Here is a 21,288-nt window from a genome sequence, read left to right as displayed (position 1 = left end):
TTTTAAAAAGAGGAAAAAAATAAAATAACCTCAAATCTGAAATGTGTTTTCTTGCTTGCTTTTGGTTTGTGCTGTCTCCTATGTTATCCTAGTGCACTTGTAGTGCCAAGTGTATTTTCATTAAATTCAATAAGGCCCATTGTCACTGGATACACAAAATCCCTTTTCCCAAACTGGTATTAAGCATTGAAAGAATACGCCACACATTCTTGATGATTCAAAATTTTAATTTGGCCACATTCACATGTGCCATTGAATATTTACTGATCTAAAATTTTTGTTTGGGTTTATTTAACTTTCTTTGCCAAACATTTTTTTGTTTGCTTTTTTTTCAAGTTTTTAAAAACTTTTTTTTTTTTTTTTTGTGGTTTTTATTTTTCTATAAAAAATATGAAAAATGTATAAAACAACAATCAGCCACAATCGTAAAAATTGTTGAAGTAACAATCTTTGAACTAAAACAAGGGAAATGAAGAACATGATCGATATTCTGGAGAAACGGATTATATTCTCCCCAAAATATCGATCATGTTCTTCATTTCCAGCTGCATATTGTCAATCTGAGTCTTCATGAGATCCAGGCTAGTTCGCATGTCATCTAGTTCCCCATTCCAGCCCATTATCTGGCCAATCAGCCTTTGTGCGCTGTCACTGGAAAATGGGGCCCTTTCCACAAACAGAACATCACCTACAATAGATGGGAAAAATTGGGTCAACAATTAGGCAGTCATACATGGATTTCAACAAGCTGGGGTGTCAGACACTCACCTGGTGGGGTGCCCAGCTCCCCTACTTCCTCCACCTCTCCTTCCTCCACCTCTCCTTCCTCGACATCCTCGGGGGGGGCACTGGTGCTTGGAAATGTGTCGCTTTCCATAACCACAACATCACCTAAAATAGATGTAAAAAAATGTGTTGGGAAATATGCAGGTATACATCGATTACCTGAAGCTGTGATGTCAGACACTCACCTGGTGGGGTGCCCATCTCCTCTCCTTCTTCCACCTCTCCTTCCTCCACATGCACATCCACGGGGGGGATGGGGCTAACCTCACATTCCTGCTGGCAAGGGTGGCGGTCCCTGGGATCCTGCTTTGTGAGGCTTTTCTCCCCTATGAGAAATTAACAAACAAAAAGGTATACTTTAGCACACAGATATTTAAGGCCAGAACTAGGAAGATGAAACCTTGATTAAAAGTGTTGTACAATTGTCGGTTTATGAAGAGATGCAAAATGTGAAGACATGAGAAATCAATTCACTTTGCCCAAAAAAGCAAATAATTAGCTTTTTGTGCCAAGGTTCACACATGCCCCACCCCCCCCCCAAGTATACCAGGGAACCCCGTGTGGCGTGTGGTTTACCCTAATAAATGTTCTCTGGTGTCCCACACCTTTGCTCGTGAGTGCAGATGTGTTTTTACCCAGCTGCCAAGTGTCCTCTCCTTCAATTACACTGAATGTTCTTTTCTAGTCATTGTATTTTGAAACACATCTAAACCACAATGTCCTAATCATTTGTTGTGTCTTTATAAATTACACAGCCAAAAAATGCTGTTCAAACCCTGTATCAAAAACGAGGTTTGCAACGAACGCTTTACGAGCGGTTGAAAACGATACGATTCTTTTAACTGTATACAACATTAAAGCAGCAATTTTTGACATTGTACAAAGGTAAAGCATATGGATCTGTATTGTATGCAATAATCCTAAAATAGGAACACACGACAAGTACTTACTTTTTTTCAGAAGTTTCTTGATCCTTCTGTATTGATCCGGCTCCCTCAATTTCAGGTCGGACCACCGCTTCCTTAATTGGTCTTTTGACCGTCGTACCCCAAAACGAGTATGCAGGGTCTTTACTACTTTGGCCATGATTCTGGCCTTGCGCAAGTTCGGATGGGTGTATGGTCCATGCTTGCCATCATAATCCTTACTTCGCAAGATTGCCACCATCTCCACCATCTCTTGAAATGCCATATTTGAGGCCTTAAATCTCCGCTTTCCGGATCGGGACGTTTGTGGCTCCGGGGATTCATGACTACTGGAGTCATTAAGATCAAGCACCTGTTGTGTTTCCGCCATGTTTCTCCTACTGCGCACCGTAGAGAAAAGGGGGCGGGAAATATTCTTGTAAAAGAACGTCATGGGCGGGCAACGCAGGCGTAGTTCTACGCGAACGCACTGGGTCTTACGCCAAAATGCACACGTCGTACGTACGTTAAGTGCGCAGAAAGGGCGGGAAGCCATGAACTTGACTAAAAGAACGTCATGGGCGGGCAACGCAGGCGTGGTTCTACGCGTACGCACTGGATATTACGACAAAATGCACATGTCGTACGTACGTTATGTGTGCAGAAAAGGGCGGGAAAACAAGAACTTGACTAAAAGAACGTCATGGGCGGGCAACGCAGGCGTAGTTCTACGCGAACGCACTGGGTCTTACGCCAAAATGCACACGTCGTACGTACGTTAAGTGCGCAGAAAGGGCGGGAAGCCATGAACTTGACTAAAAGAACGTCAGGGGCGGGCAACGCAGGCGTAGTTCTACGCGAACGCACTGTATATAACGACAAAACCACACATGTCGTATGTTCTTCCGCGAAAGTAGGAGCAGAAGTTGGGAGCAAGAAAAACGAAGGTAAGTTTAAACCATTTCCCCAAATAAGTGGCAGATCCTGGAGTCTATCTTGGGCTAAGATTAGGAGAGTCTGAGCTAACATTATGTTTTTTTGGCTTGTGTATTGTCTTTCAGAAAAATGAATCAAAAATTCAAAGATCCAGAATTTTTAACTCTGTTTATCGACAAGTATAGAGAGATGTCAAATCTGTGGCAAGCCAAGCACAGGGATTATTTTAATAAACCCGTAAGGAGGGCAACACTGGGGAGACTTTTGACATTTGTGCAGACTTGGATCCCAGAGGCAAACGTGGACTTTGTGGAGAAGAAAATTCAAATATTGCAAAATATGTACAGAAAGGAAAAGAAGAAAATCGAAAATTCCAAGACATCAGGAGCAGCACCAGGTGATGTGTATGTACCCAGGCTGTGGTACTTTGAAAAGCTACGGTTCCTGGACGACCGGTGTAGACCCAGGGAGTCGCTTTCGACTCTTCCCTCCACCCTTCCCTCCACCCTTCCCTGCAGCATTCCCTCCACCTCAGCAGAGGCTGATGAGCCTTCCATCCTGGAAGAAGCCGATGCACCCATCTGGAGCCAGGTATTTTCCGTACAAAAATAGTGATATTCATAATATTAATGATGTTAACTAGATGTTATTCGAATTTGTACGCTATTATTGTTGTTAAAAAATAGTTAAAATTTGGACATATCAATTTACAGTAGTGGCCACAAATGTTTGTCACCAGCAGAAACAAGAAATAGTGGTGTCATAATGATACTCTTTTATATGTATTAACAGAATTTTGAAGTCAGGAGCTGAAAAATGTTTAGGATTGATGAACAAAAAACTAAAACAATGTCCCTTTTTTATACACAGGAGGAGCTCAGCCAGGAGGAAGGTGGGGAAAGTGGCAGGCAGGAGGAGGCTATGCCCACTCTCAGCCAGGAGGAGTCCATGCCCTCTGTCAGGCAGGAGGTGGCCGGGCCTAGCAGAAGCATGACGACTTCTCAAGTGCCTCCCCTCCGTCTTCCATCCAGAAGGGCCAAAAAAAATACACAGGCACAGGAGGAATCCCTGCGACTCATTAGAGAGGCGACTAATGTTTTAAACAGCCCCCCTGACGCAGAAGAGGCCTATGGCTGCTACATTGCCAGCCGGCTCCAGCAACTAGAGATGGGCCAACGCCTCCACTGCGAAAGGATCATTTTCCTGGCATTACAGAAGGGGTTCAGTGGGGAATTATCTGCCCACAGTAATATTGTGGAGCAGGTTCCTCCTGTTCCTCCTCCTCCTCCTCCTCCTCCTGCCACGAGTCCACCACCGGAGACACAGCCTCCCAGGAAGGCTACAGGGAAGTCTGCAGGGAAGGGTGCAGCGAAGGGTGGAGCGAAGAGAAGAAGGTGATGACCTGGCTTCACTCTGGTCCTACCAAAAAGATGCAGCCTGTTGTACCACAGCCTGGGGACATATATACCATCTGATGCTGCTCTTGATGTCTTGGATTCTGGGACCATATTTGATTTTGTAATATTTGAATTTTCTTGTCCACAAAGTTTCATGTTTGCCCTGGGGCCAAAAGGCTACACAAATGTCACAAGTTTCTCCAGTGTTGCCTTCATTTTTTTGTTTGTTAAACCAGAATAAATGGTATTTTTTGTTTGAAAATATAATTGCCTATGTGTTTTTTGGTCAAATACCTTTCTATAAAAGACAATGTGAAATTAACAAGGGACACTAACCTCCTTGAGGTTATAAACAAAATAAAAATAAAAATGTTATTGTGGTAACTTGTCACCAGAATAAAAATCAAAAGGTTATTGTGGTAATGAAAAAAAAAAAGAGAAGTAAAAAAAGGTTTTGGTTTTAACTTGACGGAAAAATTAAATATGGAGATCACAATTTAAAAAAAATGCTAAAGAATTGTACCAAAAATATGTAGGCAAAAAATTAGTCACCAACATTTTTTCTTTGTTTTTTTTACTTTTTGGGAGTAATTTTTTCATCAATATTTTGGGGTGAAATCATGAACTTTTTTTTTTTTTTTCTTGTGATCTCCATATTTAATTATTCGGTCAAGTTAAAAAAATATTTTTTCGGGAAATATGTCTTGTCTGTTCAAATTTTGAAGTTTGGTTCTTGTTTGCTTTTCATGATGCTTGTCTCCTACATTGTCCTAATTCAGGGATATGCAATTGGCCAACCTCCGGCTGGTGCAAAACTACAAGTCAATCATGCCTCTGGGTCTCATGCTTGTGGCTGCCAGTCTTGCTATGCTTCAGGGGACTTGTAGTTCTGCAACAGCTGGATTTCCACTAATTGCATATTCTTGTCCTAGTGCATTTGTATAGCAAAGTGGTTTTTGACAATAGGAAATAAGGCCCTTTGTGACAGAAAACACAAAATGACTTTACAAACTGGTATTGAGTATTGAAAGAAGTAGACACACACATTTATTTTGGTTTTTTTTTTTTGGATTTTTTAATAGTTCACATTAAAACCAGTGCCTCTTATTTAGATTTTTTTTTTTTTTTTTTTTTTTTTTTTTTGTGAAATTGGTTTTTAAAAAAACGTTTTTTTTATATTTTTTTTGTTTTTTAATTTTTTTTTTTTTTATTATTTTTTTTTGGGTAAACATAGAAATATATAAATATATCAAAAATACAATTATCAATAAAATTTAAAATAATAAAATCAGATTTTGAACTATTTACATCAAACAAAGGGTTAAAGCCAAATTTTGAAGATGCACACCAAAAATTGGTAATGTCAACATGTGCTATGTGCCATCATGAGTGATCAATGGACGTGTTTGGTGTGTGCAATCCCTTCCTCTCTCATACTAGAAGGAGGAAGGGTTTGCAAACACCAAATGCGTCCATTGCGATCCTCTGATGGCACATAGCACATGTTGACACACCGTGTGCATCTTCAAAATTTGGCCTCTAAAAATCTAGTAACAACCTTAAAAACTTTTGGGCAAGGAAATGAAGGACATGATCGATTGTGGTTTAGGGGAAAAGGGGCTTATATTCTCCCTAAAACATCGATCATGTCCTTCATTTCCTGCCTCATAGGGACCAGCTGTTGCTGAATGCCCAGGATTTGTTGGTGCATGGCCTGGATGTTACTCTCCATGATGTCCATCCTGGCATTCCAGGCCATGATCTGCCCTATGAGCCTGTGGGCACTTTCCGATGTAAACGGCTCGGCTGCCACAACCAGATCATCACCTAAAAACATGTGTAGAAAAAAAAATAAAAAAAAAAACACATATTAAAAAAAAAATAGGTTAACATATACAGCCATTAATTGTTTAGCTTAAGCTGGGTTGTCAGACACTCACTTTCACTCTCCTCCACATCTAGCCCTGGGCTCGGCTCATCCAGTGGAGCTACGGAGCTTGGTCCAGCGGAGGATACCGAGCTCCGTAGCTCCCTCGCAGACGCAGGACTGGGCAGCTCCAAAACCGATGCAGGGCTGGGGTTGGGGTTGGGGCTGGGGCTGGGGCTGGGGCTGGGGCTAAGTGCCCAATCAGGCTGGCGAGGTCGGGGGGTCCTGGGCTGCTCCGCCTCTTGTCTGAGTCTTTGTTTCCCTATGAGAATGAAAAAAAAAAAAAAAAAAAACACTTTTAAGCATAGTGATATTTGAGTTCAGAAATTTGAATATGAAACATTGGTTTGAAGTGGTGTACAATTATTAGCTGCTTATTACAAGATCCTAGTTTAATACATCCTTAAAATTACTTTTTTTCAGTTTAGGCTGTGTTCAGACTGCTGCGATGTGTGAACGCTGCAAATCTACTGTGGTTTCACGCATCGCATGCGGAGTTCGCACTGCCCTATGTGACCTGCTGGGAGTATCAGTGTAAAGTTTTATTGACACCTCCAAATTAGTTCTCACTTCACAGTGCAATCTTTAAACTCGGACAGGAATCGGACCACATGGTGTGAACACCCATGTGATCCGATTTGGCTGTGGACTCAAAAAAGGGCCATGTACAAGTTTGGTCCGGATGCGATGTAAATTCAGCCATACTATATGTATGGCTGAAATCGCATCACACAGAGATCACATGTGATTTGCACTACAGTGCGGTGCAAATCACATTTGATCTCGTACATTGCAGCAATGTGAACCTAGCCTTTAACCAAACTGTGATACTGTATATCTTTTGTCCAAGTTTCACAGACAGACACACTCGAATCAACGCCTGAAGTACCTGAGTGTGATTATGTCAAAAATGTTCTATAATGTCCCAAACTACACTTATAAAAGTTTCCTAGTCCAGATGTTGAACCAGCATTTTATCTATCTATCTATCTATCTATCTATCTATCTATCTATCTATCTATCTATCTATCTATCTATCTATCTATCTATCTATCTATCTATCTATCTATCTATCTATCTCATTTTTTTTATTGAGTCTACATTGCACTGAATAAATTTATGAAACTTTAGTAAAAATTTATTTCCGATAAACTGAGCGTGACAATTCAGTTTATCATGAAACAAAAAAAAAAAAAAAATAATAACTAATTAAAATCTAATCCAACACCAGATAAAGTTTACACCATACACAAATTCATGCTATTTACGCCCACATATACGAACAACCATATGCGCCATATTTTCATTGACAACCTACACGAACGATTACGATCCACCAGAGGTTCAGTCACTATTTACAGCACTATCTATACGAAAAATTATGATTCAAATCGCCAGTTTGACATATACGATCTACACGAACGATTACGGTCAAATCCGCCAGTTTTACATACTATCTACACGAACGATTACGATCTCATCAAAGGATTATGTCCGACAGTCACGGAAAACGCGGAGTTTACTCACTTTTTTTAAGGACCTTTTTGATGCGGTCATATTGGTCCGGCTCCCTGGACTTGATGTCCGACCATCTTTTCCGCAGCTGGTCCTTTCCTCTCCGTACCCCGAATTTTGAATCCAAGGTGGTGACCACCTCGTCCAAGATGGCGCTTTTTCGTATGTTGGGTTTTGGGTAAGGGCCAAGTTGCCCATCATAATCCTCCCTTTGAAGGATAGCTACCATCTCCACCATCTCTTCGAATGCCATATTGGTGGCCTTATATCTCCTCCTTGCTTGGGGCCCACGCCTTTCCTCCGCGGTGCTCACGCTGCTAATTGAGCTCCCATCCGCCATTTTCCACTCTCATACACCCACAGCGGAAGGAGGGTAAAAGGGGCGGGGAAACACGGTCGCAAGGAACGTCAGGGGCGGGCGACGCAGGCGGAGCCTGAGCGCATGCGCCGCGTATAAAGCTGTACCGCGAGCCCGTACGCTTGTCCGAACGGGAGCAGCGACTGCTACATGCGACGGGAAGATAGTTATCATTTTATTTTCGGTTAATTTAAAGCCTGCGTTAGGGATGTACATATTGAATTTTATTCTTATTGATGTTACAAAACACATGTTCATGGAAATATGCTAACTTCAAGTGCAAGTTTTAAAGCACTGCAAGTGCACTTGGAAGTGCAGTCGCTGTAAATTTGAGGCTTAACATTTGAAATGAGGGGAAGCTCTGCTGATTTTGAACATGCAATCATGTGTAGGCCAAAATGATGGTTTGGGTATCTATCTATCTCTCTATCTATCTATCTATCTATCTATCTATCTATCTATCTATCTATCTATCTATCTATCTATCTATCTATCTATCTCTACTTGCATAGTCCTGCTTGGCCCAAAAAAATGAAAATCCATCTTGTTTCAAACCCCCGTCCCCCCCCCCACCCGAAAAAAAAAAAAAATAGTAGTTCCAAAAATATATAGTAATAGATTTTTTTTTTTTTTTTTTCAAGAAATAAATAAATATAAATAAATATATATATATATATATATATATATATATATATATATATATATATATATATATATATATATATATATATATATATATATATATATATATATATATATATATATATATATATATATATATATATATATATATATATATATATATATATATATATATATATATTCTTTTTTTTTTTTTGTTATATAAATTGGGAAGATATTTTTGCTATAATTGGAAGATTAATCATAGGATGAGGATGAATAAAAACATGTAGTATTAACTCTGTGTGAATATAAGCAGCAAAGCTACTTCACTTTCCGAAAAACTTTGTCCGTCCAAACTGTCCGCTGAAAGCCCACACACGAGCGGACTGTCCGCCCAAACACTGTTCAGCGGACAAGGACAACATTATAAATAAAAAGGCTTCGTTCTTCTAGCATTATAAAGAAGATGCGCTATACATTTAAACGAGCACAGAATTTGCAGCATGACGAATGTGCTACTTCCAATACGAACTGGAGTTTTACAAGACCGAGCACTTCCGTCTCGTACTTGCTTCAGAGCATGCGTCGTTTTAGGACTGTCGGAACAGCATACAGACGAGCGGACTTCTACATCGGACCTGGGTCCGGCGGAGTTCCGACGGGAAAATTTAAAGCATGCTTCATTTCTAAAGTCCGTCAGACTTTAGTGAAGCTAAAGTCCGTTGCAGCCCACACACGATCGGATAGTCTGACGGACTCGGTCCGTCGGAGTTTGGATGTCGAAAAGTCCGCTCGTGTGTACGGGGCATAACTCTGCCTAACAACTGCCGAGATAAGTCAGCCACACGGGGAAAATATTGCGTTGGTCGACTCATAGTTGACTTAGTAAAGGAGCATTGTAAAGGAGTAGTAAAGGAGATTGTTCTCATAATGAACTGATTTCAAAGAGAAATTCCACTTTTGTAAAAAAAAAACTATATATACTATATATATCTTACAAAATTGCCATACAAATGATTATGTAATTTAATGTTATACAAAATAAATTACCTTTCCATTTCAATCTGAAGCCGCAATCATTTTATAAAACGGTAAAAAAAATTTCAATGCAATATAGCAATCTGGAGGTGTTCTTTGGAAATGTCACTTATTGCTTGTGTGGTTGGCACACTGATTTTTTCAGATGTCTACACTAATGTACATGTAAAATTTTAAGTATCTCCTGCAAATTTTGGTGAGATAGTACCACTTTAACCAGTTGCCGAACACCCCATACCAGATTTACTGTTACAGGGTGGCCGCGCTGTGCAGGATCAGGTATATATAGGTGATCCTGCATTTGCAGTTATCGGGCATGCATTTATGCCACCGGAGGCTCCCAATCAGCACCTGGCGATCGTTCATTACACAGGCAAAGCAGCAGTCTGCCTATGTAAACAAGGCAAAGGGATCTCACTGCTCCAGGAGCACACATGCAGGCTGTAAACTGTCTCTTCGGCTGGGAAGCCACAGGTGCTGGCTATTACCACTAGCAACAGACGAAAAACAAGCTCTGGACCGACAAGCTCTGGACTCTTCAAATGACCACTTTCTTTTATTGGAAAATCACATCACAGCTCAACAAACACAGCGAACAAGGAAAAATTGCTGACGTTTCGCACTAGCTGTAGTGCTTATGAATAAACATTACAGCTAGTGCGAAACATCAGCAATTTTTCCTTGTTTGCTGTGTTTTTTGAGCTGTGATGTGATTTTCCAATAAAAGAAAGTGGTCTTCTGAAGAGTGCGTCAGTCCAGAGCTTGTTTTTCATCTATGTAAACAAGGCAGATTGCCGTTCTGTCAGTATGGAAAGCATTGATCCTGTTTTGCTGCAAAGCAGCAACATGGATTAGTGCCTTCCATTAGTAAGGCGTGATTCATACCTATGCATTTTTTGGTGCTTTTTGCATTTTGCATATTTGAACTACAGTGCATTTAACATGGTTTCCTATAGAACACGTTCTGTAGTGCAAATCTGCAAAACGCAAAAAGCACTAAAAATGCATAGGTGTGAATCAAGCCTAAAAGCACCTCCCTCACAGTAGTAAACCACTGGTCAGGCACATATTTAACCCTTTGATTGCCCCTGATGTTAACCCCTTCCCAGCCAGTGTCATTAGTACAGTGACAGTGGTCATTTTTAGCACTAATCACTGTATTAGTGTCACTGATTCCCAAAAAAGTGTCAAAAATGTCTGTTAGGTGTCCAATTTGTCCGCCACTATAACGCAGTCCTGCTAAAGGTCGCTGATTGCCGCCGTTACTGATAAAAAATAAAGATTCCATATATATATCCCATAGTTTGCAGGCACTATAACTTTTGGGCAAACCAATTAATATACGCTTATTGGGATTTTTGAAAAAATAAATACCGTATTTTCCGGCGTATAAGACGACTTTTTAACCCATTAAAATCTTATACGACGGGGGGACTGGAAACTTCTGCGATTGCCATGGAGGGAGCTCCAAAATGCCGCCGCCGCCGTCGCATCCGCCCAGTATGCAAGCTACAAAAAAAGACATACAGAGGCAAAACAATGCAAAACACGCCTCTTTCACCCATCTGGCCCGCCCTTCTATCCTATTACCATACCTCTTCTCTGACGAGCTTTCGCTCCTGAGGACTGGAGCGAAGAGGAGCAGGCGCGCATGTGCTAGTTCTGAGAGGCAGATGTACGGTAATAGGATACAAGAGTGGGCCAGACAAGTGAAAGGGGCGTGTTTTGCATTAGTCTTGGAGACAGGGAGGGCTGGGCAGGCAGGGAGAGCTGACCAATCAGACTATCATTTGTTTAAAGCAACCAGCAAATCGCTGGTAAGGTGGCTGTTATACCACATACAGTGCCAGTAAAATATCTACCGGTATACCTGTACATACAGTGCACCAGTATCTACAGTACAGCAGTATCTAAAGTACAGTACAGCACCAGTATCTAAAGTACAGTACAGCACCAGTATCTACAGTACAGTACAGCACCAGTATCTACAGTACAGTACCAGAGGGGTAGTCTTATACGGAGAGTATATCCCAAACACATCTTATACGCCCAGTCGTCTTATACGCCGGAAAATACGGTACATAAGTTGTTGAGAATTGAATTTGTGTGGATTATACTGCCATCATCCTAAATAACATTACAGAAAACATGCAGCAATTGCATTAGGGGACGCCATCTTGGACTTTATCAATGGCAGAATAAAAATATGTATAGATCAAGTAATTAATTAAAAGGCATGCTGATGCCAACTTTATTAATATACAAAATATACCAAAAATATGTAGCAGAATACATATTGGCCTAAACTGATGAACAAATTAGCTGTTTTTTCTCAGATGAGTGTAAAGCTCTTTTTGGATTCTGTACTCAATAATAGACTCCAACCTGCCTCCCCCCCTCCATCGGATTTACCCCCCCATCCCTTGCCAACCCCCCTCCCCCTCTTCTTTTTATGTTCTGTCAACCTTACTCCCTCCTCCACCCTCCTCTTCCACCCCCCTCCCCCTTCCCCCCTTCAACCTGTCCTCCCTCCCATCTCTCAGCCCTGCACTTCTTCTATATCTACCGCTCCACCTAACAGAAAAAGAAAAACCTTCTGAATCCTTCGCATTCATACCTCTCAGAATGCCCTGATCTATTGAATATTACTGTTTGATCACATTTGCACCTTGCGGTTTATGCACTTATAGATGTATCTTTCTGCTGACTATGGAATGATGCTGTATCACTATGCATATGGGTATGCCTTCCTTCCATTTTGATTTACTGCGAATGCTGGATACTTTAAAGAATTTGTAAATAAAAAAATAAAAAAATACAGTTATTTTGTTCTTGACACATTCGGGTGATGAAATGTTTACCAGCCAAAATGATTACATTTCATTGCCCCTCTAATGCCGCGGACACACGATTGGATTTTCCAAAAGGAAATGTTCGATGTGAGCTCGTTGTCGGAAAGTCCAACCGTGCGTATGCTCCATCGATCATTTGCTGTTGGAATTTCTGCCAACAAATGTTTCTTAGTAGGTTCTCAAATTTTTTACGCCAACAAAACTTTGTTGGCGGAAAGTATGAGTATGAATCAAGTATGAGCCAGAAGTGCTCGGTCTTGTAAAACGAACGTTCCTAATGGAGATAGCACATTTGTCACGTGGCAAATTTTGAAATCTCTCAATGCAGCGCATTCTCTTCTTCTTTGCTAAAATAATGCTTTTTTTGCGTTGCTGCTGATCTTCACAGAGTTCTGACAAACTGATTTTTGATTCTTTCTCTTGATCTCATGAAAGAAATTGGTGAAGCCTTTGTACCAGGGCAGACATCAATTATTTGACTGACAAAATTGTTAACCTGAGGAGTATATTTAATAGGGAGCACAATACGGTCCAGGACTCGGAGAGACCAGGAGCAGCAGCAGGTGACATATATATCGGGGGGCTGGGGTCTTACAACAGCCTGCGTCTTTTGGTGCTTATTTAAAAAAAGACAAACCCCTTTGCACTACAAGTGCAATGCAAGTGCACTTGTAGGGCAAAGTGGATTGTCCTTTCTGAAGAAAAGGCCCAGTCTGTCAACATGTGCTAGCTCACATCATGGGGGATCAAAGGACATGTTTCGGGGGTGCAACCCCTTCCTCTCATCTACTTTAGTTGCGAGGAAGGGGTTGCACCCAGAAAATGCGTACATATCTATGGCAGATAGCACATGTTGATACACTGTGTGTTTTGTGCCTTTATCAAAATAGATGTAGGGAAAAGACACTTTTTAGACATGGGATCATGATGGAAATCCACATTTTGACTCCCCATTTGTGTGCATCTTCAAAATTTGTCTTTTACAGGGGTAAGAACACCCCAGTAAAAGTTGAACTTTGTAAGTTCCTGAGTTGGGGATGTGGATGTTATGTTTTTAAACATGCTTGTTTGGCCACAGAAAAGGCTATATCTACTGTCAAACATACATGTTATACACCAAAATGTTGGTTTGTTTAAAAACCCTTTTATAATGCACATGTGAATGTGCTTGGAGTAAAATGTTTTATACTCAGTGTGGCTTCTTCTTTAAATGCTCAATACCATTTTTTGGATAAGTTCTTGAAGTTACAGGGACAATGAGGGGTATTTACTAAAGGCAAATCCACTTTGCACTGCAAGTGCACTTTCAGTGCACTTGTAGTGCAAAGTGGATTTGCCTTTAGTAAATAACCCCCACAGTGCTCTAAAATGTTCCCCAATCAGGCCATTTAATGACTCCAAAAAATTAATTAATGGAGTTGAAAAGGATTATTATTTTTATCATTAATGCATTACATGCATTAACAACAAAAACATTGTGTGTGGCAGACCCACAGCAAAACATAATAGTTAGCTGAAGAAGAGATTGTCACCTCATGTATCAAATAAGTTACGTTTGCACTATTGAAGAAAATGGCCAACAATAAAAGGTCATTGGAAAACCTAGGAGACAGCTAATGCCACGTACACACGTAGCCGACTGTCCGGCGGACTTAGTCCGGCGGACTTCCCGCCTGACTGTCCGCCGGACTTTCCGAACGTGCTACTTGCCCACACACAGCACTTTTTCAGCGGACTAATACGGCGTACTAAGTCTGCCGGACTATCCACCATACTTTTGAAATGAACGGACTCGCCCACACATGCGGAGGAAAGTCCGCTCATTTTGAGCGCGTCTTCAGGTAGCCGGGGCCAGCGAAGGAGGCGTCGCTGGCCCCGTCACCTGATATTGACTTAAAGGGGAACCCCTACGCCGAAAAATCGGCGTGGGGGTCCCCCCCAGGTCCATAACAGATCCTTATCTGAGCACGCTACCCGGCCGGCCAGGAAAGGGGGTGGGGACGAGCGAGCACCCCCCCCTCCTGAGCCGTACCAGGCCGCGTGCCCTCAACATGGGGGGTGCCTTGGGGACCCCTTGGGGTGCCCAGAAGATGCTGGGACTGTGACATCATAATGGGCGGGGACATCATCCGGTGATGTCCCTATATAAGTCACCACGCGCCGCGTCCCTGCCATTGTGAGTGGAGGTAGCGACAAGGCAACATCTGAAGAGAAGAACAGAAGACGGCGACAGCGGCGACAGAAGACCGGGCCACCGCCTGTAAAAGAGCTAGAAGAAGGCGCGGTGGCCCAGCAAGAAGAACCAAAGAGGGGGACAAGACCCCCGAAGAGGGGGGCAAGACCCCTGAAGTCGGAAGAAGAGGGTGGCGGCGAAAAAGAAAGCCAGGCTCCTCTGCTAGTAAAAGAGCTAGCAGAAGATAGCGGAGGAGTCTGGCGAGAAGACCCCTGAAGACCCCCGGAGCTGTGCAATAAACTATTTTAACCGTTGTGTGTTGTGTTTTTTTTTACTTTTTTTTACAGGTGAATGGGTAGGGGTACATTGTACCCCATACTCATTCACATAGGGTGGGGGGCCGGGATTCCGATAAGCCCCCCGCCCGCAGACCCCGACAACCAACGGCCAGGGTTGTCGGGAAGAGGCCTTTGTCCTCATCAACATGGGGACAAGGTGCTATAGGGTGGGGGGGCCGCGCGGCCCCCCTCCCCCAAGGCACCCCCCCATGTTGAGGGCACGCAGCCTGGTACGGCTCAGGGGGGGCGCTCGCTCGTCCCCACCCCCTTTCCTGGCTGGCTGGGTAGCGTGCTCGCATAAGGGTCTAATGTGGACCTAGGGGGGACCTCCACGCCGATTTTTTGGCGTAGGGGTTCCCCTTTAAGTCCATACCAGGTGACGGGGCCAGCGAAGCCTCCTTCGCTGGCCCCGGCTACCCAGAGACGCACTCAAAATGAGCAGACTTTTCTCTGGGCGGGAAAAGTCCCTTCATTTCAAAAGTACGGTGGACTGGCACACACACGGCCGGATTGTCCGCCGAAAATGCGAGTCCGACGGACAGATTGGAGTGCAAAACTACTTTCTAAGTCTGCCGGACTTTTGGGTAAAAAAAGTCAGCCGGAGCCTACACACGGGGGGATTGTCCAGCGGACTTGAGTCCGCCAGACTTTTCCACCGGATTGTTTGGTCGTGTGAGGCATAAGAAACAAACAGTAAAGAAAATGAAACATGAGTTCAGTTTTTACCAACAAATTTGTTTTCAAGAGGTTTTAAACATTATCTGGCATATCAATTGCCCCCCTACCCGCAAAGTACTCCAGATTACTTTGCGGGCGCTTTGGGGGGGCAAGTCAGGATGGCCAGGTTCAAGTGTCATCATGTTTTGGTCTGGTGAGCCGGCCTCAGTCGCAACTGAGGCCAGATAGTTGGCTGCATTTTTCAAAAAAATTGTACAAAATGCAGCAGCAAATAATAATATGGTTTAGTTTAAATTCTGCCATATTTATTGAATTTAGGAATAGCAGGAACCAGCTGGCCATTATGACAAAGGCATTTTCCACCACTCTTCTGGCACTGGCCAGCCGACATTTAAAAAACCTCCAGTCCGGGGTGAGGGTCCTCAAAGGGAACGGTTGCATCAGATGGTCCCCCAGCGCAAATGCTTCATCTGTTACAAACATGAATGGGAGGCCCGCCACGTTGTCTGCTGGGGGAGGCAAGCCCAAGCTGCCATTCTGGAGCCGTCTGTAGAATTTCCATCTGGGCGATGACTCCACCATCTGACATCTGCCCATTCTTCCCCACATTCAAATAGAGGAATTCGTAAGTCGCCTACACCACCGCCAACAACACAATACTACTATACCCCTTGTATTTAAATTAGTATGACCCCGAGCTGAGGGGATTGGGATGATGCAGACATGTTTCCCATCTATTGCCGCACTGCAGTTGGGAAAGTCCCACTGCTGGGCAAATTGGGAGGCCACAGTCTGCCATTCCTGTGGGTTGGTAGGAAACTGTGGAGTCAAGCAAGAAAAAAAATGAGTACTTTTGCACATAACATTGCAAGCAGATTAGACCCAAACATTATTAACCAACATAAGTATAACATTTATTGAAATTAGTATTTCAAGTCAAAAGTATAAGGTACATTTATTAGACTCCTCACCCCCTCTTATGGCCCATTGTTAAAATTGTAATGTGGGGGGGATGTTTTCAACAGGTAACCCTCTCCACGTCATTGAGAGCTGAATGCATAAATACTTTGTTGCTGTTACTTTGTCCAGCCCCACCTTACGTATGCTATTGGCAACCCACTGAACATGTAAGAAGTGTCATAATCCAAAAATATGAATACACACTGTCCAAATTGAAGCACATTTTTACATTCTGCAATTGCCTATCAAGATAATAGGAGAACACAACTTTAAACAGTACCATTTGAAAGTATTCAGGCAGGCCCTTGCACTACATGCTTTGGTGAATTCATCCATAAATATGAACACAAAAGAGGTAGGTATAGTGTGTATGGGTTTGGCAAAGTCAGCAGATAGAGCAGTGGTCATCAACCCTGTCCTCAGGGCCCACTAACAGGCCAGGTTTTATGTATTACCTTGGGGACTAGAATATTGCAATCACTCAGCAGAAAATTATATAACCTGTGATGTATTTCAGTTATCTTGCAAACCTGGCCTATTAGTGAGCCCTGAGGACAGGGTTGATGACCACTGAGATAAAGGATTGGTATTGGTTGACTTAGTGGTTGGATGGGAGGGAGGGTTTCAAATGAGTGTTGGCCCCAAAAAAAGCCTCTTGCACTCTGCCTGAATTTAAGCACAAAAGTAACACTTCTACACATTTTAGGGGGTGTTTAGGGTAAGCACTACACTGGATCTGACAAAATTGTTAGGTAACTAGGCGAGGTGTGTATAGGCCCAGGATAGCATGCTGGGGAAGGCAAATATGCATGAAGGACAAAAAAGGAGCATTAAAAGCTTACAGCATGCATGAGGACAAAGAGGACATTCATAGCATATTACAATCATGTTAATTATGGAATGATGAAATGAATACAATACATTAGCAAACATTAAATACATAGAATGTGATGTTAAAGGATAAAACCTACCTTAATATAGTCCTTCTGCAGGACCTGAATTATGGAAGAACAGGTCTCTGGAATAATGATTCCCAGAGCCTGGGGGGAGATCCCAGTTGTGAACTTGATATCCTGGAGACTTCTCCCCATCACTAAGTACCGCCAGGTGGTGACGAGCCTCTGCTCGGGAGTGATGGCTTGCCGCATGCAGATGTCCTGCTTGGAAATATAGGAGGTAAGCAAAGCCAACAGACGGTGAAAAACAGGGTCCATCATCCGGAGATAATTCCTGAAATCATCAGGATTATTCTCCTGGATCTCCCACAGCAAAGGCATGTGAGACAATTGGTCCTGCTGGAGCAACCAATTCTTGGTCCATGAACTCCTCCTCCCCCTGTTCATGGACTGGACTTGGGTCAAAGCAAGAACTCCAACACCAAGCCCAACAACTGCACGAGCTATACGACAAGAACATAACTGCAACATGGCTACAAAATCTCACCAAACTTCTACTAACACGAGATAAACATGAGATTAGCAGAAGGAATGAATGTGACCGTGAATGCAAGACAAGTTTGAGACAACATCCTTCGAACAAAAATCCACGGTTTTGTTGTCGGAAAATCCGATCGTGTGTACACAGCATAACTCTTTGTATAAATATGTAAGTTTCAGAACCATTTTTTAGAACTGTACAAAGCCTGAAGAAGGGATCTAAATCATTCAGAGAGCCTTGCATTTTTATTTATTAAGTTTGCCAGTAAAAGGTATCACTTAAACACCAAACTTTTTACAGGTATACTTTTAAAGGGGTTGTAAACCCTTGTGCTTTTTCACCTTAATGTATCCTATGCATTAAGGTGAAAAAACACCTGGAAGTGACCGGCCTCCCAGCCCCCTATTTTACTTACCTGAGCCCCATATTTCCCTCGGCGGAGACACGCTGTCTCTCTCTGCATGACGTCCTGGCTCTTGATTGGATAAATTGATAGCTGCGCAGCCATTGGCTCCCACTGCTGTCAATCAAATCCAATGATGTGAGCTCTTGCTTGCTCTATAAAATCTTCAGAATTTATTGGTTCTCCATAAAAGACACAGTAACAGACAGCAGATTGTAAACATGTTTCAACCTTACTTAGTTACATAGTTAGCATAGTCAGCACCTCGGCCTCACACCTGGAATGTGACACAGGGCCTCCAAGATGTGATTGATAGAAAAATTAGATACCGTATATACTCGAGTATAGGCCGACCCGAATATAAGCCGAGGCCCCCAATTTACCCCCAAAAAACTGGAAAACTTATTGACTCGTGTATAAGCCGAGGGTGAGACGTGGCTGTCCATCCCTGTGTGTCCGTCCATCCCTGTGTGTGTGTCCGTCCATCCATCCCTGTGTGTGTGTCCATCCATCCATCCATCCATCCATCCCTGTGTGTGTGTCCGTCCATCCATCCCTGTGTGTGTATCCATCCATCCCTGTGTGTGTGTGTGTGTGTGTGTGTGTGTGTGTGTGTGTGTGTGTGTGTGTGTGTGTGTGTGTGTGTGTGTGTATTCATCCATCCATCCATCCCTGTGTGTGTGTGTGTGTGTGTGTGTGTATCCATCCATCCATCCATCCATCCCTGTGTGTGTGTGTGTGTGTGTGTGTGTGTGTGTGTCCGTGCAGCCTTGTGTGTGTGTCCAGCCTACCTGTGTCCCAAGCCTCCGTCCCGAGCCGCCGTCGTCCCGAGCCTCCTCTGTCCCGTGCCTCCTCTGTCCCGTGCCTCCTCTGTCCCGTGCCTCCTCTGTCCCGTGCCTCCTCTGTCCCGTGCCTCCTCCGTCCCGTGTCGTGCCGATGGATCGCCGCTCTTCTCGGCGGCCATTCTACAATTCAAAAGCTGCGCCTCCGTCCTCCGCCTGTGATAGGCGGAACACTCAATTTCCCAGCAGCCTGTGTTCCGCCTATCACGGACATCCTCTCATACTCGTCCGTAGTATGAGAATGAACGGATGTCCGTGATAGGCGGAACACTGACTGCTGGGAAATTCAGTGTTCCGCCTATCACAGGCGGAGGCGGAGAAGGAGGCGCGGCTTTTGAATTTTAATGTCCGCCGTCTGTCTGCTCGATACGCTGATCGAGCAGTCAGACAGCGGTGACTCGAGTATAAGCCGAGGGGGCACTTTCAGCCTCAAAAAAGAGGCTGAAAATCTCGGCTTATACTCGAGTATATACGGTACGTAAATTATGCCTCTTGGTGTCCTTGGATTTTGGGCTCCTCAATGCAGCTAGACTTTAAAAAACTCTCACACATGGGGTATCCCCATATTTGTGCAAAAAAATAAATACATTTTTATTCCACGATTTCCAAAAGCTTATGGCAGAAAAATTAAATCTTGAAAATTCTTATCATGCCTCTTAAAAATACCTCAGTGTGCTTAGTGTCCAAAATATAGTCATTTTGTGGGTGTTTCTACTGTCCCGGAACTCCAGGGCCTTCAAACACATGATAGGTAGTCAGAAAATTAGATGTGTAATCTATGCCCCTTGAAAGCTTGAAGGTGTTCCTTGGATTTTGACCTTAATATGCCCCTAGGCTGCAAAAAAGTCTCACACTTGTGGCATCCCTATACTCAGGAGGAATAGCAGAATGTACTTTGGAATGTAATTCTAAGTACTCCAATGATGTGTGTGAGTTGGCTTGCCTTGACCCCGCTCTTTCTATCTGTTTGCCTGACCTCCTGTTACCAACCCTGGCTGAACTTTGACCATTCTCTGCCTGCTGCTTCTGCCCGATCCGCTGTTTATGACCTGACTAGTTTGACCTTGCTCCTGCCTGCTGTCCTGCATCTGTGTGCATCTGCATCTGCTGCCCCTCAGCACCTCTGCATCTGCTCACCTGCATCCACAGCAATCAAGTCTTATCCTGTCTCTGTCAGCTGACATCATCTCCAGCCGAGTGAACCCTGCAGGCACTCTCCTCACTCCAGTGATCCTGGAACCAGGGCTGTACGAGAGGTCTCCCTCTGCATGTCAGGCTTACCTCCAAGGTACATGTCACTGTCTGGCTGAACCTTCTCAACTTGGTTGGACTCCAATACTTCAGTCCCAACCCTATGCTGCTTCTCCTGCTCCTAGATAGGCCTCAGGCAGCCTAGCAGCATGGTGCCCCCCGGGATAGACTTAGGCTTCCGTCCTAGCAGCCCAGGGCGACAAAACACACATCCACCTAGACAACCGTCCAGGTGGCACAGAACCCTGATTACCTGACTCCACCCAAATAAATAGGCTTTCCCAGCAGGCCAAGGGACTTAAAGAAACCTGTCTGAAACCATGAATCAGACTGAGACAGAAGTACAGTTAAATCACACTTGTTTAATAATAATAAAATAAGGTAAACAGAGTAAACATAGTCAAAACATAGCCAGAGTTCAGGAACCGGAATGGATAGTTAGACAAGCCAAAACTTCAAAGAGCCAGAGATGAGCGTAGTAGAACAGCAAGCAGGATCTGGAGCCAGAAGAAATGTCAGCCGAGCATCTCTAGAGATGTGACCAAGGCGAAGGCAGAGATCATCTGAACTGGACGGCTTAAGTAGGCAGGACTGATGAGCAGGATATCATCAACAGGTGAGTCACAGTGGAGAGATAGGAGCTGGCAATTAGCTGACAGCTGAGCGGCCAGCTTTGAGAAGGAAGGGCTGAGCCCAGCCCTGACAAAACCCCTTGCAATTGGCTGAGAAATCCCATTCATTCATACTCTGATGTGGCGGAGCCCCCTGTCATTCTAATGTCACCAGCCACAGTGCCACCTAGTGACAGAAGAGAAAGGGTGTAGAAATTCCAGAATTAGAGGGGAATCAATTGATCTTCTAACAAGCC

The 21,288-nt window shown here is 43.5% G+C and overlaps 1 protein-coding gene across 1 annotated transcript; it reads right to left on the bottom strand.

The window, feature by feature from the left end:
- Positions 1 to 423: 423 nt before the first annotated feature.
- On the bottom strand, positions 424 to 1,300 carry LOC143984239 (uncharacterized). The gene is made up of 3 exons (XM_077484524.1): positions 972 to 1,300; positions 769 to 891; positions 424 to 688 (listed from the first exon to the last, which is right to left on the bottom strand). The coding sequence occupies exons 1-3, from the start codon at positions 985 to 987 to the stop codon at positions 504 to 506; spliced, it is 324 nt and encodes a 107-aa protein (XP_077340650.1). The 5' UTR covers positions 988 to 1,300; the 3' UTR covers positions 424 to 503.
- Positions 1,301 to 21,288: the final 19,988 nt, after the last annotated feature.

This window comes from Lithobates pipiens, unplaced genomic scaffold (genome assembly GCF_037356315.1).
Source record: "Lithobates pipiens isolate NorthernLeopardFrog02 unplaced genomic scaffold, aLitPip1_a1.2 Scaffold_16, whole genome shotgun sequence".
In the NCBI taxonomy this organism is placed as follows: Eukaryota; Metazoa; Chordata; class Amphibia; order Anura; family Ranidae; genus Lithobates; species Lithobates pipiens.
Note: the sequence above shows the minus strand (reverse complement) of the source record. Positions and strands in the feature narration are given on the sequence as shown.